This window comes from Astatotilapia calliptera, chromosome 23 (assembly GCF_900246225.1).
Source record: "Astatotilapia calliptera chromosome 23, fAstCal1.2, whole genome shotgun sequence".
NCBI classification, from domain to species: domain Eukaryota; kingdom Metazoa; phylum Chordata; class Actinopteri; order Cichliformes; family Cichlidae; genus Astatotilapia; species Astatotilapia calliptera.
This window is the reverse complement of record NC_039323.1, coordinates 30,412,544-30,433,022: the sequence shown is the minus strand read 5'-3', so window position 1 is coordinate 30,433,022 and position 20,479 is coordinate 30,412,544. Positions and strand designations below refer to the sequence as shown.

Below are 20,479 nucleotides of genomic sequence, written 5' to 3'. Positions count from 1 at the left end.
AACTTAATCAGAAACATATGCTTTTCTAACCTTATACTCATAATTTCATCACAGAAATCAAAACATTGAAGCTATTTTTCTACAATGTCTCAAATGATTAATATTATTGTGCTAATGCTTCCTGTTTTTCTTGGTGTTCTCTGCTTATGCCTCTGACTTCCTTGACCTGACTTCACGCACCCTGCAACGTGTCCATGGAAGGAGCTGTGTGCCCATTATGCTTGTTACAGTTTAATACGTCTGAGCAAGGTCTCGCTTTTTCTTTGCGTGGCACTTCCTCACAGTCTTGTGAAGTACCTCTTCTCTGTAAGGCCGGACTGGTTGCCAGGCTTGCTTCTTTTACTGACCTAATGAAATAGCGTCACTGAAATATTTTCCGACCACCTCAGATTGTTGGCGGTTGACAGACTCTGAAACTTGAAATTGTAAACATGTTCCAGTTCAGCACCTTTAATACACACAGGTTCCAGAGGGGGAGCTTTCTTCTTGAAATCCAGGATAAGCTCCTTGGTCTAGTCAGTGTTGTGGAAAAGACTGCATTCTTCCCCATCACTTCTGTAGAATTTATGAAATGATAATATTTCTCAGTGTTATATAACAAAAAAAGCTGTTAAAAGAAACAAGCGCCTGTATGAAGCGCCTTGAGGCAACTTTTGTTGTGATTTGGCGCTATATAAATAAAATTGAAATTGAGACATGCAGCCAATTTTATATTATGACCTCTACTTTGTTATTCAGAATGCGCTTTCTGATCACTTTCTAGGGACACAGGTAGACACAGCATTCAGTATCAGATGACAGCAACACTTCTCCTATTACTGAGGTTTTTACTTCCTGCTGTGCCTCCATTAAGATACAGCAGGCTAGAGGAGAGCGATGTACAATCTTAACAACCGTGTCTATCAAAAAGGAAAGCAGCACAATGCACGGTCTTTGAAGGTGAAGCAACAGAACGTGCAAAGAAGTAAAACTCAACTCTTTGTGAATAGCTACATTTCCTGGTTGGATTTATGCATCCGTATACTTGCAATATTGTCTCTAGCAAATCAGTTCATTTAGAGTCTTTAAAGTTGGGTTGCACTGCAAAGTGCAGTGATTTTGGAGTTCTGTGAAAGGATCAAATCTTGATAGCTTTAGGGTGCAATGCGAGAGTGAAAGCTCTGAGATCATCCCAGACCGTGTAGCTGGCTTGTTTGGCTTGGGGCCTCGCCTGCAGAGCTCTTTAAACAGACCAGACAGATGGAGACGCCATCTGCTCTCCTGACTGGCTCTCAGCCACCTCCTCCTCTTCTGACTTGGAAAAAAATGACTGTTTCATCTTTTTCACATTCACACACCACAGCTGGCCCCAACTTGTACTGTGTTTTAATGGGAGCATAAACAGTGAAATACTTTGTATCTGCTTGTAACAGGTTTTTTAATGGGCCACTAGGTTAACTAAGTAAGATCCGGGCACCTTATGGGCTCTTACAGGGATATATTTCCAGCAAAACATCACATTTAGTGCCCTTTTTGACATGTATACTGGGCAATAAAAATATTTATTTTGTCACATTTAGCCAAAATATGCTGTTACTGGTGACGTTAACCTTGATAGTAGAGTTGTTGGATGTGTATTTGAATGGCTACATAATAAGTCTGTTTTAAAGGTGAAGTCTGCCATCTGGTGCTTACTCCCTGGAAACACACAGAGGAATCATTGGAGGTCATTTACTTAAGTAAAAACTCATTCACAAAAAAACCAGAGGCTTATATTGGATAGAAAATGCAGTGCAACTACAAATCATAGGGTGGGTACTTTGTACACATTTCAAGACAACACACTTTTCTTTATTTATTTTTTTAAAGAAAAATGAGAAATGGGATAGCAGTGATTTATTATGACATGCAAACTGCATAGAATTACAGCATCTACAGCAAAAATCAAGTGTACAAATCTAATGAGCTTGAAGGTCAATATTTTGCTTATTGTTCAGCACAGTCTGTACTCAGGCTTTCTTGTCATTTCTTTTAGTCTTCAGTATTAGACTCCAAGGCTCATTGAAGGAATTTCCAAAGCTTCTTTTCGATCTTGGGTGCTTCATGTTCTACACGTCCACTGCTTCGGTAATATCTGAGGTCCAGCCAGTCCATGAAAAATTCTGCCAGGACAAACTGGAAAAAAGGTCAGTGATTTTAATTTCAGATTCACAATAGGCGAGTATTTGCAGTTGTTCAGAAATGTACTGATATTTTACAGATGGCTGTGGACACAGTACCTGTCTTTTTACCTCTTCTATACAGAGTGATGAGGGATTTAACCTAAATCTTTAGATTCATCACTACATAAGACTGGTTGTCACCAATTAACATTCCTCCGTGAACGACTTCTTCACAGTCGCTCTTCCGCTGAATCATTTCTAAGGTGTCAGTGAAAGTAGATGGTTTCACTGAAGGGCCAGATACATCTCCCTGGTCCTGTTTCAGGTCTTTGCTGGATTTTTTCCTATTTCTTTAGGGAATGACATTCAGATACCGATCATCTGGTATAGATGGGATCTGGTTTTTGGGTGACACTTGGTCTTTTGTCCTCGACTTCTTCACTTTCATTAAATTACCCCAGCATGGACTGCACACTATAGTTTTTGGCTAATAGCTCTTTGGAAATCACCATATTTGTGAATTAACAGAGATTCCTGTGACTGGACTTAAAATTAGTGGAAAAACATGCAAAACACTGACATTAAAAAAATCACTTAAAATCTGTATTTTTCTCCAGAGTTTATAGTAGGAATAAAGGAGCTATTAGCTATTTTAAAAAACCATTAAAAAATTGCACTTTTTTTGTAATCACTGTTTCTTTAAAAACACTACTGGTACTGCTGGGCTGCCTAAAACAGTTGCTAAGCTAGTTACCGCTAGTAGATTAATGATACTTATTTCGTTAATTTGCAATACAATTATGATAAAACAAGACTGTGGAAAACAGAATATAGGTTGAAATGAAAATGAAAATAGCAGTGGTTGTAGGTAACCTTAATCATCTCTTTTCTTTCCCCCAAGAAATCATTTAAATATGTTCTGATAAATTCTAAAAAATATTCTTCTTCTTTTAACCACTTGTAAGATAAAAAGTTCATTCCATGGACCTTAGCCATACTGGAGCTGGAGCCCACTGTTCAAAATACTAAGAATAGATTTGATGCAGACTGATAACAGATAAGAAAAAGCTATATGTTCCTCTTTGTATTTTCTTATTCTCATTCTTGAGCCAGAAAATCAAATAAACCAAACTAACAAATGTTAGCTGTAGAAACGTGTACACAGATTTCCCTCAGCACATTTTTCTACAGCTAACATCCTGTTTTTCTGTCAGAATCTTGCCCACACGATGTCCAGCAGGACATGCTGTATGTCACTGATAACTTAATGTGAGCTGAATATTATGGGTGGAAATGACCATACCACAATGTCTCAGTGAGGGATCCAGGCAGGAAAATAAAACTGTGAGCCAGGCTTTTAATCTGCTCGGAATGCTATTTTCCAATGCTTCTGCATATTTTCAGCCCCACACACCACTTTTCATTATGTCCAGCATTCTTATGTCCAATTTAGAAATCTGTTAATACACAGATTTTGACCTTCCTCAGATCTATCAGCCAGAAATGTTTATGTTTGGGGAAAATTAAATTACAGCGCAATTATTATATATATTTTTTTATTTCTCTTACATTTTTGTGCCCAATGTTAACCAGTTCCCTCAGCCCAACCAGCTCTCTCATTTTGTATTTTTATTGTAGAGGTCTGTTTTGGTTACCGAGTCCTTTGACTGAGTCGCTGGGGAAATAATTACACCCAGCCAGGCAGCAAAACAGGACAAAGAGTTAATGATGGGCTCCTGACTCAAGCTGAAGCAAAGATTTGCAGTAAAAAGATGGCGTCATTGACAAAGAACACCCTCTGCTGGTCACTGATGGCGTGACATATTAGGGCTGAGGGCTGTGGCAATCACTTCAGTTAAATGGTTAGTAAGCAGAAGGGCTATAAAAACATTTGGAGGTCATCTGACCACTGAGAAAAAATTGTCATCAGAATAATGAGACAGTACTTGTTTACTTGCTATTACCTCCGATTTGGTAACAAATCTTGGTCATTCTCTATCATTAAGGCCATTGAATGGGTCTACACAGCAAAGACCTAGAGGACCAAAATCAGTGAATCATGAATCAGACCTTGGTGGCTGTACTTTAAATTTTAATAGATTATTAACATGACCCCACTCTACATCCCTATAAAGTTATACCAGAATTCATTCAAAACTTTTGTGTTTACAGACAGAATGACACGCAAATGCTACCGAAAGTATCAGCTTGGGGAAGGTAACAAAATAAAATAAATAAACCTGCCAACAGACATGACAAAAGGAGTACAAGGAGATTCAAAGTGACGCAAAACGACCAGTAGTCAAAAAAAATACACAGTACACAGTTGGAGACACAAATCACTGTGACAGACTGGCAGCTGATCAATCATTGATGTCATTGCTTCAGGTAAAACAGCAAAAATTCTCAGTTTTTCAAACTTTGCATTTTTCATGGGAAGAAAGCAGCTTTAAATTTTTTGATTTCTTTCTAGTTTAAAAAGTGCTTTGTTAATATGTCTGCATGATATTTATATATGTATATTTTATATAATAAGCTGTCTATTACAAATAAAATTTATTGTTGGTTGCAACCATATATGTCCACTAAGATCAGAGAATACAGCCATGTCTGTTAACTAAATTCTTTTTGTATTTTGACCAGTACCGACCCTCTCCTGATACCGCACATTGAAATCCAATAAGCTGTTAGATTCTTAGGAACATGCAGGCACCTTTTTGGTAATTGTGTCTTTTGAAATGGCACATAGTTACCATGAGGTCAAATAGGTAGCCTGAACTCATTAATTAGATGCAGACTGAACACTGTTGGCCCCTTAAAGGGAAAAGTACCAGATACATACTGTGTGTGATATATCTGATAACAGTATTGGGAATGGAAAAATGTTTGGGTTATCATGATTACAGTCCATCTAGTGGCCGTAGGAAGCAAAGCAGCTCAGACGTTACTCATTATATGTGGATGGGATAGCTAGCAATTACAGTGTTTCTGTACATGTCATACTTTCCATACATTACAAGACATTGCAATGTATCCTTATATATATTATATATATCCTTTATTAAACAGAATGAAACATAACGAAGGCTCTGCTGCAGTTATTTTAACTCTCCGCCTTTGTTCAGATTTCAAAGTACACATATACACACACACAGTTTTTTTTCCCTCTCTGTGAAAAACCAGACCTCTCGCAGCCTTCCCCTCATGCTTCAGCGTTAGATTCTACCACCTCCCAGCCCCCACCTCCCCACAACCCTTCTGGCTGCCTCCTCCTCTTCCTCCAACTCCAAAGTCCCTCATCCTCCCTTCCCTCCCCCCGGTGGCCTGTTGCCATGGAAGCTGATTGGAAGGATCACTCTGTCTCTCCCGCACATTACCACTCTATCCTTGCCAGGAGAAAATAGGGCAATTCAGGACACAAAACCAAAAGAAATATTCGTCTGGAACAACCAGTGCAGGTCATGTATTAGTTTCTGACATAAATATATTAAAAAAATGACACCTTATTATTATTAGCTTTAACTTTCTAAAACATGCACATTAATTCATGCAAAGCATTTGATACATATTGTAATGTGTGTGTTGCACTTTTGGTTTAAAACAAGAAACTATACAAAAAACAACCTGACTGATGTCAAACTGCCACACTTTTTAATCACGCTTTAAACTAATTATCAGAATGGCTCGTGGTGAGAGATAATCAGCTATTCGATCACATAATGCAGTGCAATTATCTTCCAACTGACAGATCATTTTATTCATTCATGTTTACGATTTTTGCACACCTTCCTTAAATGCGCTCATTAAAATTCATCCATAATTATCATCCAGGTCATAATATTGCAAAGCTAATTTAAAGAATAGGTTTCTGTATGAATCCATACTGTTTCCCCTTCGACTGATGAAACAGAATCATTTTAACTCGCTCCCTGGCTGTGTGCTCAAACTCAAGGCTGAGGCTCTAGCTTTATTCCTGATATTTTTCCATTCAAAGTCTGGCATTGCTATAGCAACTATGTTTAGGGACTTGTGGGGTAGGGGTTGGGTAGTTAATCATATTTTTCAAAAGCAACTGGCATGTATTATAATGTGAATTTTCCAAAGCACTATGTAAGGTACAATATAAACTGGTTTAAAAAGGCAATGGTGTGAAATTTCTACTTACTAATTGAGTGAATTTACTCATGGGTTGAATATATCCATACTGAGAGACTGTGTAAAGGGATGTTTGCTAAACAGCTGCAATTTGCTGGATAATTGCTAACATGGTAGGCAGTCACAGTAGCACTAGTCAACAAAAAAAAAAACCCTTTCAGTTTTCTCCTCTGTACTCTGCCCAGGCATTTTGTGCTCGTGCATGATTTCACCGGATAAAGTGAGAATAAACTATATAGTTAGCAGTTACAGTTAACAGGTTCACTAACAATGGAGGTTTATCTATTAGACATTTCAACTTAACAATTGTTTGTAAATCATTTGCCAACACCTAATCTATCCATCTTTCATGCACCACCCTTCGCTCACTTGTGAACAAGAAAACTGGGGGCAGCAACTCGTCCCTGACCTGAAAGAAGTACTAAGAACCATCCATCTGTCCATCTGTCCATCTGTCCATCCATCCTTCCATCCATCCATCTTCTTCCGCTTATTCGGGACCGGGTCGTGGGGGCAGCAGTCTAAGCAGAGAAGCCCAGACCTCCCTCTCCCCAGCCACCTCCTCCAGCTTGTCCGAGGGAACACCAAGGCGTTCCCAGGCCAGCTGAGAGATATAATCTCTCCAGCGTGTCCTGGGTCTGCCCCGGAGCCTCCTCCCAGTGGGACATACCAGGAACACCTCACCCAAGAGGCGCCCAGGAGGCATCCTTGTCAGATGCCCAAACTGCACCAGTTAGCGGGCTCCATTAGCATCATGGAGGTGCTAACTCCTGCTACCCTACACTTGGCTGCATACTACTATCTGTAGGTCACTGCCTGATGAACCTAAAGAACCACATCATCTGTAAAAAGGGAAACTAAGGCCAACAAAGCAGAGCCATTTTCCTACACCTAGAAATTCTGTACATAAAAACTATGAAAACTATTGTTTAAAAGGCAGTGCTGGCAGACTCATACTTCAACTGGCAGTACTTACTAAGCTTTCACCACAGTGACAGAACGGTTTGTAACAACAGGCCAGATACCTCATATTCTCAAAAATCCTCTAAAAGAAACCACAAGGAATTCAGTCAAATGCCCCCTTCAAGATCACAAATCATATGCTGGCTGGTTGGGCAAACCCCACGCACCCTCGAATATCCGCAACAGGATAAAGAACCAGTCACCTGTTCTGCCACCAGTTTGAAAACTGCATTGTTCAACTAAATTCGAGAACTTACATATGGACTCTCCTCACTAATATCCAGGAAGATTCCTTATTAGGGCAGCTGAGGAGTGTGAGCCCTTTCAATGTGAACACACCCTATGGCCTTTCCTAAAAAGGGGAACCACATTTACTCAAGCCTGCTAATCCAGAGTCCCCGACCCAAACCCCTATGCAGAGATGTGTCAACCAAGACAGTCCTAAAACATTTAGAGTTTTAAGGAAATCTGTGCACATCTGAGCTAACAAGGAGCTATTTTCCGTTAACAGTGACTGTATTCCAGTGATGTCCTAGTCTTTCCCCTAATTAAGAGAGTCTGCTTCTTTTACAGAAGTTGTGACAGTGAGATACTGACACACCTTCCACCGTCTGATTAATGACTCAGCTGAAGCCAGCAGTACCCATCCCCATTTTATATACAGTAGTTTGAGCAGAGCACTGCTTTTCCCCTCTGATTCACCTGACAAGTTGCCAAAATTGCTCTGAGGCCCAAAGTCTGTAATTATAATGTAAGAAGGGGAGGTTATGATACTCCAATACAGCCCACACCTCTGGTAATCAGTTGTGTTCCCTTTCCCCTAAAATACCCTAAAGATACCTGCATGTAAATTACATAAACACGCTCAAAGTAGAATTTTGTGTCTCCTTTTTGAAAAAAGGGTACAGTATCAAATACAGTATAATATGTTTCTACGTTCCTCTAAAACTAGCTATTGTCAGCTTTTTGTAGTACCTACTAGTACTTAATTAATAAAAATTACAACCTAAATTTTAGAACAACAACATGACTCCAAGATTCCTCACAGTCTTACTGGAAGCCAAGGAAATGCTATCCAGTGTATCCTATTAGACACCCTTTTGTTGAAAGATTTTTCGAGTATAATAGTCTTTGTTTTATCTAAATTTAGAAGCAGCAAATTAGAGGTCATCCAAGCCTTAACATGTTTAAGACACTTCTGTAGTTTAACCAGTTGGTCTGTGGCATCTGGCTTCATAAATAGATAAAGCTGTGTATCTTCTGCAAATGCTACCGCTTCTAATAATACTGAATAATGTAAATAGAACTGGTCTTAGCACAGAACCCTGTGGAACGCCATAATTAGCCTTAGTGTGTGACTAAGACTCCCCACTTACATGTGCAAACTGGATATTTATATGATTCAAACCACTGCAGTACAATGACTTTGAGAGATACACTGAGGTCTAACAGAACAAGAACAGAGATCAGTCCACTGTTGTCCATAAGATTATCCCTAACCTTTATGAGTGTGTTCTCTGTACACTGTTGTTCCAATGCTCACGATACTTTTAGCATGGTAAAAATGTTATTTCCATCAACAATTTAGTTTGTTAGTGACAGAAAGATACATTATATGCTATATATATTACCATGTCAACTAAAATGACATTATTTTAAAAGTCAAAGTCTCATTGAAATCAACATCTCTTTCAAAAATCTTGTTTTTCCTCTTAAATCCTCAGATCTCGTTATCATATTGTAAGTCAAATGGGCTTTAGAAACAAAAACAAGAAATGACACAAAGCAAAACGCACATCGCATTTTCATTCTAACTACTCCAGCAAATGTATAAATTTCAGATAGTAGTTAGCCAACCTGATATCACCTTGTGCAGTAGCAGCAAAATTTAATGCATATACTTTTACTTCAAAAATTCTGCTGAAGAATGGAAATAGGAGGTAGTTCACATAGCACAACCTCCATGTTCAACCCCCACTCCATCACACCCACCACCACATCTACTACTCCTCCTTTCTCTCTGTGATCTCATAGGGCTTGCTTCACCTCAGTCAAGCTCCAGTGCTTCCAGCCGGCAGCAGCACCAAGCTAACAAGTATTTGTGAGGAGAGAGAAAGAAAGAGAGAGAGGGTGAAAGGGAGGGAGAGAGAGGAAAGGGGTGAGCAGAAGCAGAAGAGAATCAGGCAGTGAGGGACCTCAGAGTATGAGCATATAGAATGAATGCGGAAAGAAAGAAGGCATAAGATAGCGATAGAAACAGAGGTGCTCAGTGCTGCACAATAGTGCCAGAAGCTGCTTTAAAAAAAGAAAGAGAGAGAGCTGGCATCATGGCAACGCTCACTGCATCATCACGACACATGGGGATGTTTGGCTGCTGCTGGTGAATACTGTGTGATGCAGAGGAGAGAGTCAAATAGGACTTCCTGGAAACCAAAGGCAAGCTAAGGAAACAGGTCAGTGACAGTCATAGAGACTCACAAAAAGCCTTTATAGTATCAAACAACACGGGCTCTGTGAGTTTTCACATTACAGGATAATGCTGATTTACAATTGTCAATAAGAATTCCCATGCCAGGGACTGGGATGTGGACATGTATGGAGAGTGGGAGGATGCGCTTACATGCAGATGTTTGAGCAGGCTTTTAGATGTGTGTGCATGTGTGTGTGTGTGTGTGTATACTCTGTCAGATCTCAACGACAGATGTTAAGGTGAAAGAAAAACCTTCTGTGGTATCAAATATACAGAAACATGTCACGGTGTCTTCTATTACAAATCTTTGATTTCATTGTTCTTTCTGAAAGTAAGAGGACAGAAGCATACATGGGAGCCTGGAGATGGAAATTGGAACATTTTATGATACCAAGAGGGAAGAGAATGGTGGGGAATGAGGGAATACAGGAGAAGTCACAGAAAACAAAAACTGAATAGCAGCAGGTTGTAAGGGAAGGGAGACAATGCCTGTCAGCAAGGGAAAGCTTGGCCTAGCATTAAGCTATGTCGTATATGATGGAATCCAGCATCAGTCCAAGCAGTCAGCTCAACAATCTTTATGAATTTCAAATGTAACCATCAACTGTCAAAAGACACCCCTCTCCTGATTAGCTGTGCTTCCAGTATGTGGGGGAGAACTCATAGTGTGTAAAATAACCTCTTATCTCCCTCGAGAGTTGGTGTACTTTCAATTTCCTATAGAATCAACCAGTATGAAAAGAAATATCAGTTCATTAAAATTTTAATGAGCTCAACACATCATCTGTGAAAAATTCTCCCCATTTTTGAGGTATCACAGAATTTGGCAAGGTCACTGGAAAACACCCAGTGGTGGGGAGACAGTTTCTGCATAAGGCAGCCAAATAACTAGACTGGATTTCTTGAAAAAAAAAAAATTTAATGAGCCCAGCTTAGCAGGTTTAAAATGTAGGTTTTACATTGGTGAAATCTAAAATCGTTGTTCCTTGCTTTGTTTATTTACATGTTCAGTACAACATTTTGTATTATGTTCTTTATAATTAAGCAGTACTGTGTCCATTTCATAGTGTCAAAGATAACACAGATCCAAGACATCTGTCACTGTCAATGAATGGAAAAGACGGGGATTTATATCACCCTTTTCTGGTTTTATACTTCAATGTGCATTTACCTTTTTAACTCATATTCATGCAGTACTTTTAATGTATATAATGTAATGCATGCCCACACCTACAGCCAAATAGAGCAAGGCACTATTTATGCAACACATAACTAATGCACTACCATGCTGCCTACTATCTCATTGGACAAGAAGTTCTCGTCTTCTTGGTTTGTTGAGGAAAGTATTCTTTTGTCCAAAATAAGTCAAACATGAATGAATGGTGCTACCTGACCTGGTTTGAACATGGCCATTGGAAAGAAAGGATTCAACTTGTTAAAACAAAACAAAACAAAACAAAACAAAAAGAAATCGGCTAAGTGGCTCCAATTTTCCAGCATTATTATGAACATGGTGATGGACCTGTTCTGTATGATGACCTCCGCTTGTCAAGAAAACCTAACATGCTTGTAAACATAACTCATCAAAGCTTTGTTGAGATTTTTTGGTGCAACGATAATCCACTTGTACTGAAATACTGAAGTATCATTATGCTCTCTCACTGCTGCCTTTAGTCCCATTAGCCTTCATCACTAAATGCGTGACAGTTGTGGCTCAGTTAATCCAAGCCATCCAAAATGGTAAAATTTAGTAACATAGATCATAGATCATCTCTTTACAGTGAGCTGTAAATTCTAATTAGTTGACATTACTAAAAAGAAACATCCAAGCTGACTGCCTTAAAAACAAGCTGAATAAATGTAAGTTTTTCTATGAGAGGATTTTATTTTTGTAGTTTCAAGTTTAAGTAACAAAATTTAAACTCCACAGAATACTTAGTATTTCATACATATTGCACAGGGGATCCCGATGGCAGAAAACACATTTTGTCTGTTTACAAAGAAGCAATTATAAATAAATAAAGTAAACATAAGAAAGAGATAAGATAAGATAAGATAAGATAAGATAAGATAAGATAAGATAAGATAAGATAAGATAACCTTTATTAGTCCCACACGTGGGAAATTTGTTTTGTCACAGCAGGAAGTGGACAGTGCAAAAGTTATGACGCAAAAATTAGAATACAATAAGAATAAATACAGTACACAGCTGTACAGAATAGAATAAAATAATATACTATATACAGTAGAATAAAATAGAATAAAAATATACAATAAGATAAAAATAGAATACGAATGCTATATACAACTGAGTAAAAATACAACAATGCCAGAAAGGATTATTGCACTTAGTGTTATTGCACATGTGTGGATGTGTGTGTTTGTTCAGTTAAAGTCTTTGTTGTGGAGTCTGACAGCAGTGGGGAGGAAAGACCTGCGAAATCTCTCCGTCCCACACCGTGGGTGCCGCAGTCTGCCACTGAAGGAGCTGCTCAGTGCTGTCACAGTCTGCTGCATGGGGTGGGAGATGTTGTCCATCAGGGATGACAGCTTAGCCGCCGTTCTCCTGTCACTCACCACCTCCACTGGGTCCAGAGGGCATCCTAGAACAGAACTGGCCCTTCGGATCACCCTGTTCAGTCTCTTCCTGTCCCCAGCAGAGATGCTGCCGCCCCAGCAGACCACACCATAAAAGATAGCAGAAGCCACCACAGAGTCATAGAAGGTCTTCAGGAGTGGGCCCTCCACCCCAAACGACCTGAGTCTCCGCAGCAGGTACAGCCTGCTCTGCCCTTTCCTGTAGAGGGCGTCTGAGTTATGAGTCCAGTCCAGTCTGTTGTTCAGATGAACACCAAGGTACCTGTAGCTGTCCACAGCCTCAATGTCCATACCCTGGATGCTCAGTGGTTGCAGTGGAGAATGCTTGTGCCTGCGGAATTCTACCACCAGTTCCTTGGTTTTACTGGCGTTGATCTGGAGGTAGTTCAGCTGGCACCAGTCCACAAAGTCTTGAGTCAGTCCTCTGTACTCCTTGTCGTCCCCATCAGTGATGAGGCCGATGACCAGTTACTAGCCAACTGTTCATAGTAACTGTATTTGAAAAAACTGTAGGTAGAGAGCGAGGTAAATTTGATCAGTCTAGATGTCATAATCGTTCAATGATGAAGATACATGAAGTCGACTAATTTTGTGCCCTGGCTTTACAAGAAGAAAATAAATAAATTATATTAAAAAGCAAATATGAGAAGAAATTGTTTTTTCATCACAATAAATGAGTCACATTTGACATGTAGAACTGCACTGTGAACAAACAGATTATGACATTCTGAAACGTTCAAAGTTATAGCACAAATGAGCTCTCAAAGAAATAAAAAACCCTCCATACTTGACAATATATTTATTAGTTACTCACTGGAGAAGGAAAATTCACAGGTTTTTTGTAACAGTCCACCAGTCCTGTCGAAATACTAATAGCAACTTAGGTTTTACAGAAGTTATAGTTTGCAGTTTTTTAATGAAAGGACTCCATGAAAACAAGTTTGCTTGTGTGTTTGAAAATACAAATAATTTCCATGTCCAGTACAAATTAAATTGATGTCTTCTATAAATTTAAATGTGCTTTGCTCAGGTCTAACCAGTTAGAGGAACCACAGGATGAGTGGGATCCTGAAGAGGAAGCTTGATGATGACCCCGCCCCTTATTTGTCAGTGCAAGGGTCTGATGATGATGAGGTATCCTGCAGTGACAGTGGTAACAGCAGTGACAGCCTCAACCATTCTGTCCCCTCCAGCTTGCTGGATGGTAAGACATCACTACCACATAACTTCTGTTTTGTGTTCATTTAACAAAGTGAAATTGCTGTTGTGATCTGCAATTTGCTGACTCCTTTAATCCTCTACTTTAAACCTAATATATGTGGTGACAATTTGATTTATGAGTAAAGAAAACAATGTTTTATCTCAACTGGTTTGTGTCCTCTTTACCATTTTATGTTTAAACTGGGAGTCATATACTTTCATCTGGTGTGGAGTCCCGCAAGGATCAAGTTTGGGACCACTTTTTCTTATGTTCACTCCAGCATATAACCACAAAAGTATAAGTAGTTTTGTTGCTACATCAAGGTTGTCTTACTTAATGTTACAAAAATAGAAAAAGAAACAAAGGGGAATAAAGGCAATTAGTGTGTATAGCCTGGTCAGTATGGCTTTTTCTGTATTTGTTATACTGTTACATTACACTTTAATATGCCCTTGTTTAAAGCCTACAGTCACATAATAAGATATTTAAACTCTTTTTAAAGCTTTAGTCATGGAAACTTGTTGGCAAAAGTTATGCTTTAACTAGCATTTAGTAGCGCCTCTATCAACAAATCTTTTGGAGTTTTTTGGTTTGTTTTTTGATTTAGTAACTGTCAACCCTCTCGGTTTTAATCTTAGCCTCCATCCAGCAGCAGTCAAAGCGACTACGAGGTCATAATGTGCACTTTGAAAGCGTCACAGTCTACTATTTCAACCGGCGGCAGGGTTTTACCAGTGTACCCACACAGGGAGGCAGCACCCTGGGGATGTCACCACATCACAGTGGGGTGAGGCAATTCACTCTCAGGGAGTTTGCCATGGAACAGAAACGGAGCCACCGGAAGATGTTGAGGGACCATCTGAAAGAGGAGAAACTTAATGCCATCAAACTCAAAGTCAGTACAAGGAGTCGATGAATCTTTATTTATCCCAGGGGTTATAATTTCTGATATCCATGGTTCAGTCTTAATTTGTTTGTTTCTATTTGTTTTCCTATCCTCCAGCTGACCAAGAATGGTACTGTGTCATCTTTGGAAGCAGATACACTCACAATCGATGACATTTCTGAAGATGACCTGGATGTGGACAACACAGAGGTGGACGATTACTTTTTCCTCCAGCCTCTGACTACTAGAAGGCGCCGTACTCTTCTCCGTGCCTCTGGTGTCCGTCGCATTGATGTGGAAGAGAAGCATGAATTGCGTGCCCTGCGCATGTCCCGGGAGGAGTGTGGGTGTCGCTGCCAGGGAATATGTGATCCTGAGACCTGTGCTTGCAGCCTGGCCGGCATTAAGTGCCAGGTAAATGGAACTGTGGTGAGGCCCAGCTATAATACTAAAATGTTGTCAATGTCTGTCTGTGCAGTAAAATGTTAAATTTGGCTATTTTCATTGCATAAGTTGGCATACAAGTTTCCACCAATCCATCAGTTTTCCAGTTTAGAGTCCTGGTGTCTATCCCAAAAACCGTGAGAGGCAGGGTACAGACTCTAGAACAAGTCTGTAACCATTTTCAAATTTCACAAGTTACTTATTTAAGCAGTTATTTTTAAGAATTATTTGAAAAACGGTCTCTGGTGCCATTTCATTGCCATTTATACCTGCATTTGTAATGGTGGATTAACAGTTGTTATTCTAAGGAGGGAAACCCTCCAAAAAACGGACGGAGCAGTGGAGCAGCCAAGGGAATAGAACTATATAAAAACTGTATCACTAAAATATAATTTATTTTACAAAAACAGTTAAAATTTTAAAATGAATTAAAACAACCGTGGCCAGGGAGAACACACAATAAAAACTAATAAAACATAAGCATTAAAAGTCCAGTGTCGTCAGCCACAACGTTAAAATCCAGGAAATCGGAGCGGGGCAAGGAAAAGCCCGGCGGCGTCACCAGCCGTTCCCGTCTGTCTCTCCACTCCAGAATACTAGAAGAGAGGAGCAGCGACAGTCACCGTTCTTTCTAGTGAGCCGGGTTACTGCAGCACGTGGGACTTACACCGGAAATGGGCATAGCTCCTAACTCTGCCCGCCGCTTTTCTGTGTCACGCCAGCACTGTGGTCTTGCCGTGGGAGGTAGGGCGCTGTCTCGCTGCCAACTAATTCCCCACCATAGCATCCTCTGGCATCCAGCTATTCCAACAGCAGCACAGCTCCCTCTGCCTCTCACGCACTAGCCATTGTATGCCCTCGCCACGTACTGCACACCAACCCACACCAACCTGCACCAACGCCGCCTGCCACCATCTACTCCGCCATCTCTCCTGCTCTGTCTCTCATGCCTCCTCTCTGTGGTCTGCCAGGCCCTCTTATTCACCTCTGTGCCCTCCCAGATGCATCCAATTAGTGATTAGAAGTGGGCAGAGTCTCACCGGGACAAGTTAATATATACAATAAAAACATGCAATAAAACCATAAGAATAAAACACTCCACATAGAAACACAGTAAAACACAGCAAACATGCAAAGCAAAACAACTTCAAAACAAAGTCCTCCCCTGGATGACACATTCTTTCAGATCACTTTCAGCTAGTCGTGTAGAAGTCAAAGTGTAAGAAGTCCCTTGTTCCCTTGGTTCATGTTTTCAGTGAACACTCTTCTGATGAGTTTGTGGTTGCAAGTTGCTGATTTCAAGTCTTACTGAATAGAACTAGATATTTATTTTCTACATGATGTTTTTATTTGTGTCCTGAAGAAAAATAAAGTTATGCTTTAGCAACAGCTAACTCTATGCATCGCTAAAGTATGAGTGTGCATTGTCCACCGTTTCACTGTCACATCCACCCCACATTTGTAACATCACATAATAAAAAACTGAGATGATGCTGATCAAAATGCTTTAGGCTACAAAACTGGGACCAGTGGCAGAGAGCTGTCACATGTCCATCTTTTATGTACAGTCTGTGCATGCTCAGATGGACGTTTTAAAGCCCCGTCCTTCTGATTCTTAGAACATCAGGAATGTTATTTTGTGTTATGCATTACTGAATTCATACAAAAAGATCTGGAGCTTTAGGCATGATAGTCTTTTTTTCAGACACATAAAAGTAAATCTTGAGTGATTAAGGTGTTCTGGCTTCACAAAGTTTGGCTGCACGCTCTTGTTTAATGATATTAATAACACTCTGAGTAGAATCTGCTGTTTCTCTTCATGCATGATCAGCTTTGATTGGCAGCTCACTTTAATTTGCTTGTGTTCTGCACTGTGTATCACTCTGTCTGTAGGTGGATCGCATGTCCTTCCCTTGTGGTTGCACCAAGGAAGGCTGCAGCAACACCACGGGACGCCTGGAGTTCAACCCGGTCCGGGTGCGCACCCACTTCCTGCACACTATCATGAAGCTGGAGCTGGAGAAGAGCCGCGAGGAGCACTATCAGCAGCCAGAGCAGCTTGTAACCAATGGCAACAGTTACCACGGAGACTCCACCTTGGTCCAGCAGCAGCAGCAGCAGCCAAACCTGCAGTTTCCACTGATGAGCAGCACACAGCACATTCACATCATGCAGCTTCAGAACACAGGTGACACTGAGTCACATCTGGATGAGGAAGAAGAGGAAGAAGAGGCGGAGGAGGGAGAAGAGGAAGAAGATGACGACGAGGAAGAAGAAGATGAAGCTTATGATGAAGATGGCAGCAGTGTTTGCAGTGGGCTGTCGGACTGCAGCACACACAGCTTGGAAACAATTGACCCTGAGGAGGGAGAAGAAGATGAGGAGGATGAGGATGAGGAAGATGATGAGGAAGAAGAGGAGGAGGAGGAGGAAGAAGAAGAAGGAGATGAAGACGATGAGGAGGAAGAGTGGGATTGTTCACTACATGGAACAAATCCTGCACCCTACTCTGTTCCACTTCCTTCTGTGATGAGTTACTCTAACAGCACACTCATGAACCTCAGTAACCTCTTCCACACCACTCCACCCATGCAGCACTATCAAAGAAACAGCTCTGTGAGCGACACGCCTGCTTTCCACAGTGAAAATGTCAGCAGCACACCCACGCTCCCCACAGTAGAGTCTGCATTAGAACTAAACACAGAACTCCACTGCCAAACAGAGCAGCACAGCACTCCTCGCCATTTCTCGGAGTCCCTGCCACTCCAAACTTGCTCACATGTAGAGACGCGTGATGCTAACACTGCCCCTGCTGGTGTACTTGATGAACAACCTCATTCAACAGACCTCCGGAACAATCCAGACTGTCATGACACTCAGGCTGAGCATCCTGCTGAGTCTGAGGAGCAGACAGGGGAGGAGAGAGCAGAGCCTGCACAGGAGGAAACAGGACCGCAGACACATGGTCAAATGACATCATCAAAGAGTGTCTGAAAAGAGAGATCAGTTAACATGTGGAAATATGCGGTCAAGAATTGAAGTTTGCTTTATTCATGATAAACGCACTTTCAAAGACAGAATGAGTCACGTATTTGACACAGAAAAAGACAGATAGATGGTACAGTGCTGTGAACATTTGTCTTCTTTACATTTTTCAGACATCATTAAATAAACAATAAAGTTTAGAAATTATGATTTCAGTTATTAAGGGAAAAAAGGTATCCAGGTCTCTATTGTCAACAATAAGAAAGACAGTATTGCAAAGATAGCATCTGTGAGATAGTTCCAAAGAGAAAATCATCGCTAACCAAAGAGACATTGGAATTTGCCAATAAACATCTTGGTGAACCACATGATTGGTGATTTTTGGTGAAATACTCTGTGGGCTGACAAGACCAAAGTTGAAATTGTTGGAGGTTTGAGTCCTATTACATAAAAATAACACAGCATGTTATAGAAAGAACATCATACTAACTGACAAACATGGTACTGGTAGAGTGATGGTTTGGGCCTTCTTGCTGCTTCAGGACCTTGACGACTCCAAAAATCCTAAATATCTGGCCATCCGTTTGTGGCCTGAGGCTCACTCGGGTTATACTGCAGGACAAAGATCCAAAACACATCAGTAAAAACTCTGAATGGCTAAATAAAAATCCCCAAATGATGTTTTTGGAGTCGCCGAGGTGCTGAGGAGTGATTGAGGTGCTTTGGCATGAGCTTAAATGCTCAAAAAACCATTCACTGTTGCTGAATTCAAACAATTCTGCAAAGAAAAGCAAGTTTGAATTCCTCCACAGCAATGTGAAAGACTCATTGCCAGTTAGTGCAAATGTGTGAGTGCAGTTCTTGCTGCAGAGGGCGGCACAACCAGTTTTTAGGTTTAGGACGCAATTATTTTTTCACATGGTACCAAGTAAGCTTGAATAGCTTTTTTTAATCCTAATAAATGAAATCATCATTTAAATAATTGAAATTTAATTTACTCAGCTTTTCTCTGTCTAATATTAAAATTTGTTTGATGAACTGAAACATGCAAGTGTGACAAAAATGCAAAGAACAAAAACCCCAGCGGCAACTAAAGAAATCAGGAAGAGAGCAAATACTCTTTTTTTCACAGCACTGTAAAATTTAAGTTCACGTTGTCTCTAAACTGTTCTAGGAACGTCAACTTGGACTAAAGAGTATAAAAATTTAGGAAAAAGTTCATCTTTATCACTCAGTCAATCAATCAATCAGTGTTTCTGTACCTGTAACTATATAGCATACAGTTTATGGCTTGTTGTACAGTCTTTGGTCATTACCGCATGTTGGTCATTCTGGTTGTGACTGGCATCTATGACAAGTCAAAATTAGATTTGGAGGTGCTTGTTTTGTTTTGGGGTTTTTTTGTGTTGTGCCACCATCTTATTGTTGATGGTAATGATTGTTCAATTCTGTCTGTATCGCATGTGATCGGCTTACCGAAGAAGTTTATCATCTGTCAAGTGAGAGACATGAAAGTTAATCTTCCCATGTTAGCATACCTAGAACAACTTGTAGGAGTGTTTGCAGCTTGCCAAAGGGCTGGGTATGGTCACAGGCACAAGCACATGTGACTTTGGACCAGGAAACTGTTTTACATCTCGTGACCGTTCACTTTCAGCTACTGTTTGGTCAGGCTTTTGCAGCTTTAAACATCTATTAGAAAGCTTTGTTCTCTAAATTACCAAGACTACAGGTGCATATGCACACAACCACTAGTAGTGCATACTAACACAAGGCCATTCCTACCCTGATTGCCAGTATGATCGCTCTGTGCTGTGCCTGGGCATATTTAAGGTGGTACAGCTGTCCTTGAGTGTGGATGCTCTTAAAATTATGGGCGGACTTGCCATAGGCTCCATTGCCTTGTCTGTACAAGGCAATGGAGCCTATGGTAAGTCCGCCCATAATTTTAAGAGCTAAGATCCTAAAAAGCAAAACTATAGGCGTGTGTTACATTGCAGGAAGGTCCCCTGCCACAGTTAGGACGAATTTTTTTTAATATTGAACCTTGAATTATTTATTCATTCTGTAGTTCAGCTTAACTTTACAAAGCTTTTTTGTGGTTTTCGTTAGAGATCTCAAGATTACTATAACAGTCAACCCTCACAACTCAAACAGCTACAGCAGGCATTTGTTTTGACTGTACAAAATAGTCAAAGACATGCCAACAGAGAGAAAATGAGCAAACAGCTTATCAGAAGACATGTAACATGGTCCGATATCTTCATTACCACCAACTCTGATTTGTATTTTGTGCTATTTTGCAAATGTTAGCATGCTAAGAAACCAAATGAAGATAACAAACATTACATAGCCTAACTGCTAAACATCAGCATGTTAGCAGTGCTGACATGTTACCATGCTGATCTTAGTATTTTGTTCAAAGCACTGCTATACACTGCTAATATACTGTACATGTCTCACCCCTAAAACTATCACAAAATGTTCACCATTAAGTTAAGCTCTTAAAAGAGCATATATTTAGATTAGAGAATGGTCTGTCTGTGCATTACTTATTAGTTTACAGTGATAATTGTGAACATCAGTGATGAAACTACTTCTGCTTTTTTCCAGTGAGAATAATCAATACTGTCAAA

General features: G+C 40.2%; 1 protein-coding gene across 3 annotated transcripts; it reads left to right on the top strand.

Moving 5' to 3' along the window:
• The first annotated feature begins 9,325 nt into the window (after positions 1–9,325).
• LOC113016892 (cysteine/serine-rich nuclear protein 3-like) lies at positions 9,326–18,664 on the top strand. 3 transcript variants are annotated; one of them, XM_026160056.1, is made up of 5 exons: positions 9,326–9,712; positions 13,358–13,531; positions 14,167–14,423; positions 14,532–14,828; positions 16,752–18,664. In XM_026160056.1, exons 2-5 carry the CDS (start codon positions 13,384–13,386, stop codon positions 17,850–17,852), a joined length of 1,803 nt encoding a protein of 600 aa, XP_026015841.1. In that variant the 5' UTR covers positions 9,326–9,712; positions 13,358–13,383; the 3' UTR covers positions 17,853–18,664. The 3 variants fall into 3 exon arrangements, with proteins under 3 accessions (XP_026015841.1, XP_026015839.1, XP_026015840.1); XM_026160054.1 differs by having other exon boundaries at positions 14,532–14,843; XM_026160055.1 differs by lacking the exon at positions 9,326–9,712 and having other exon boundaries at positions 12,756–13,531; positions 14,532–14,843.
• Positions 18,665–20,479: the final 1,815 nt, after the last annotated feature.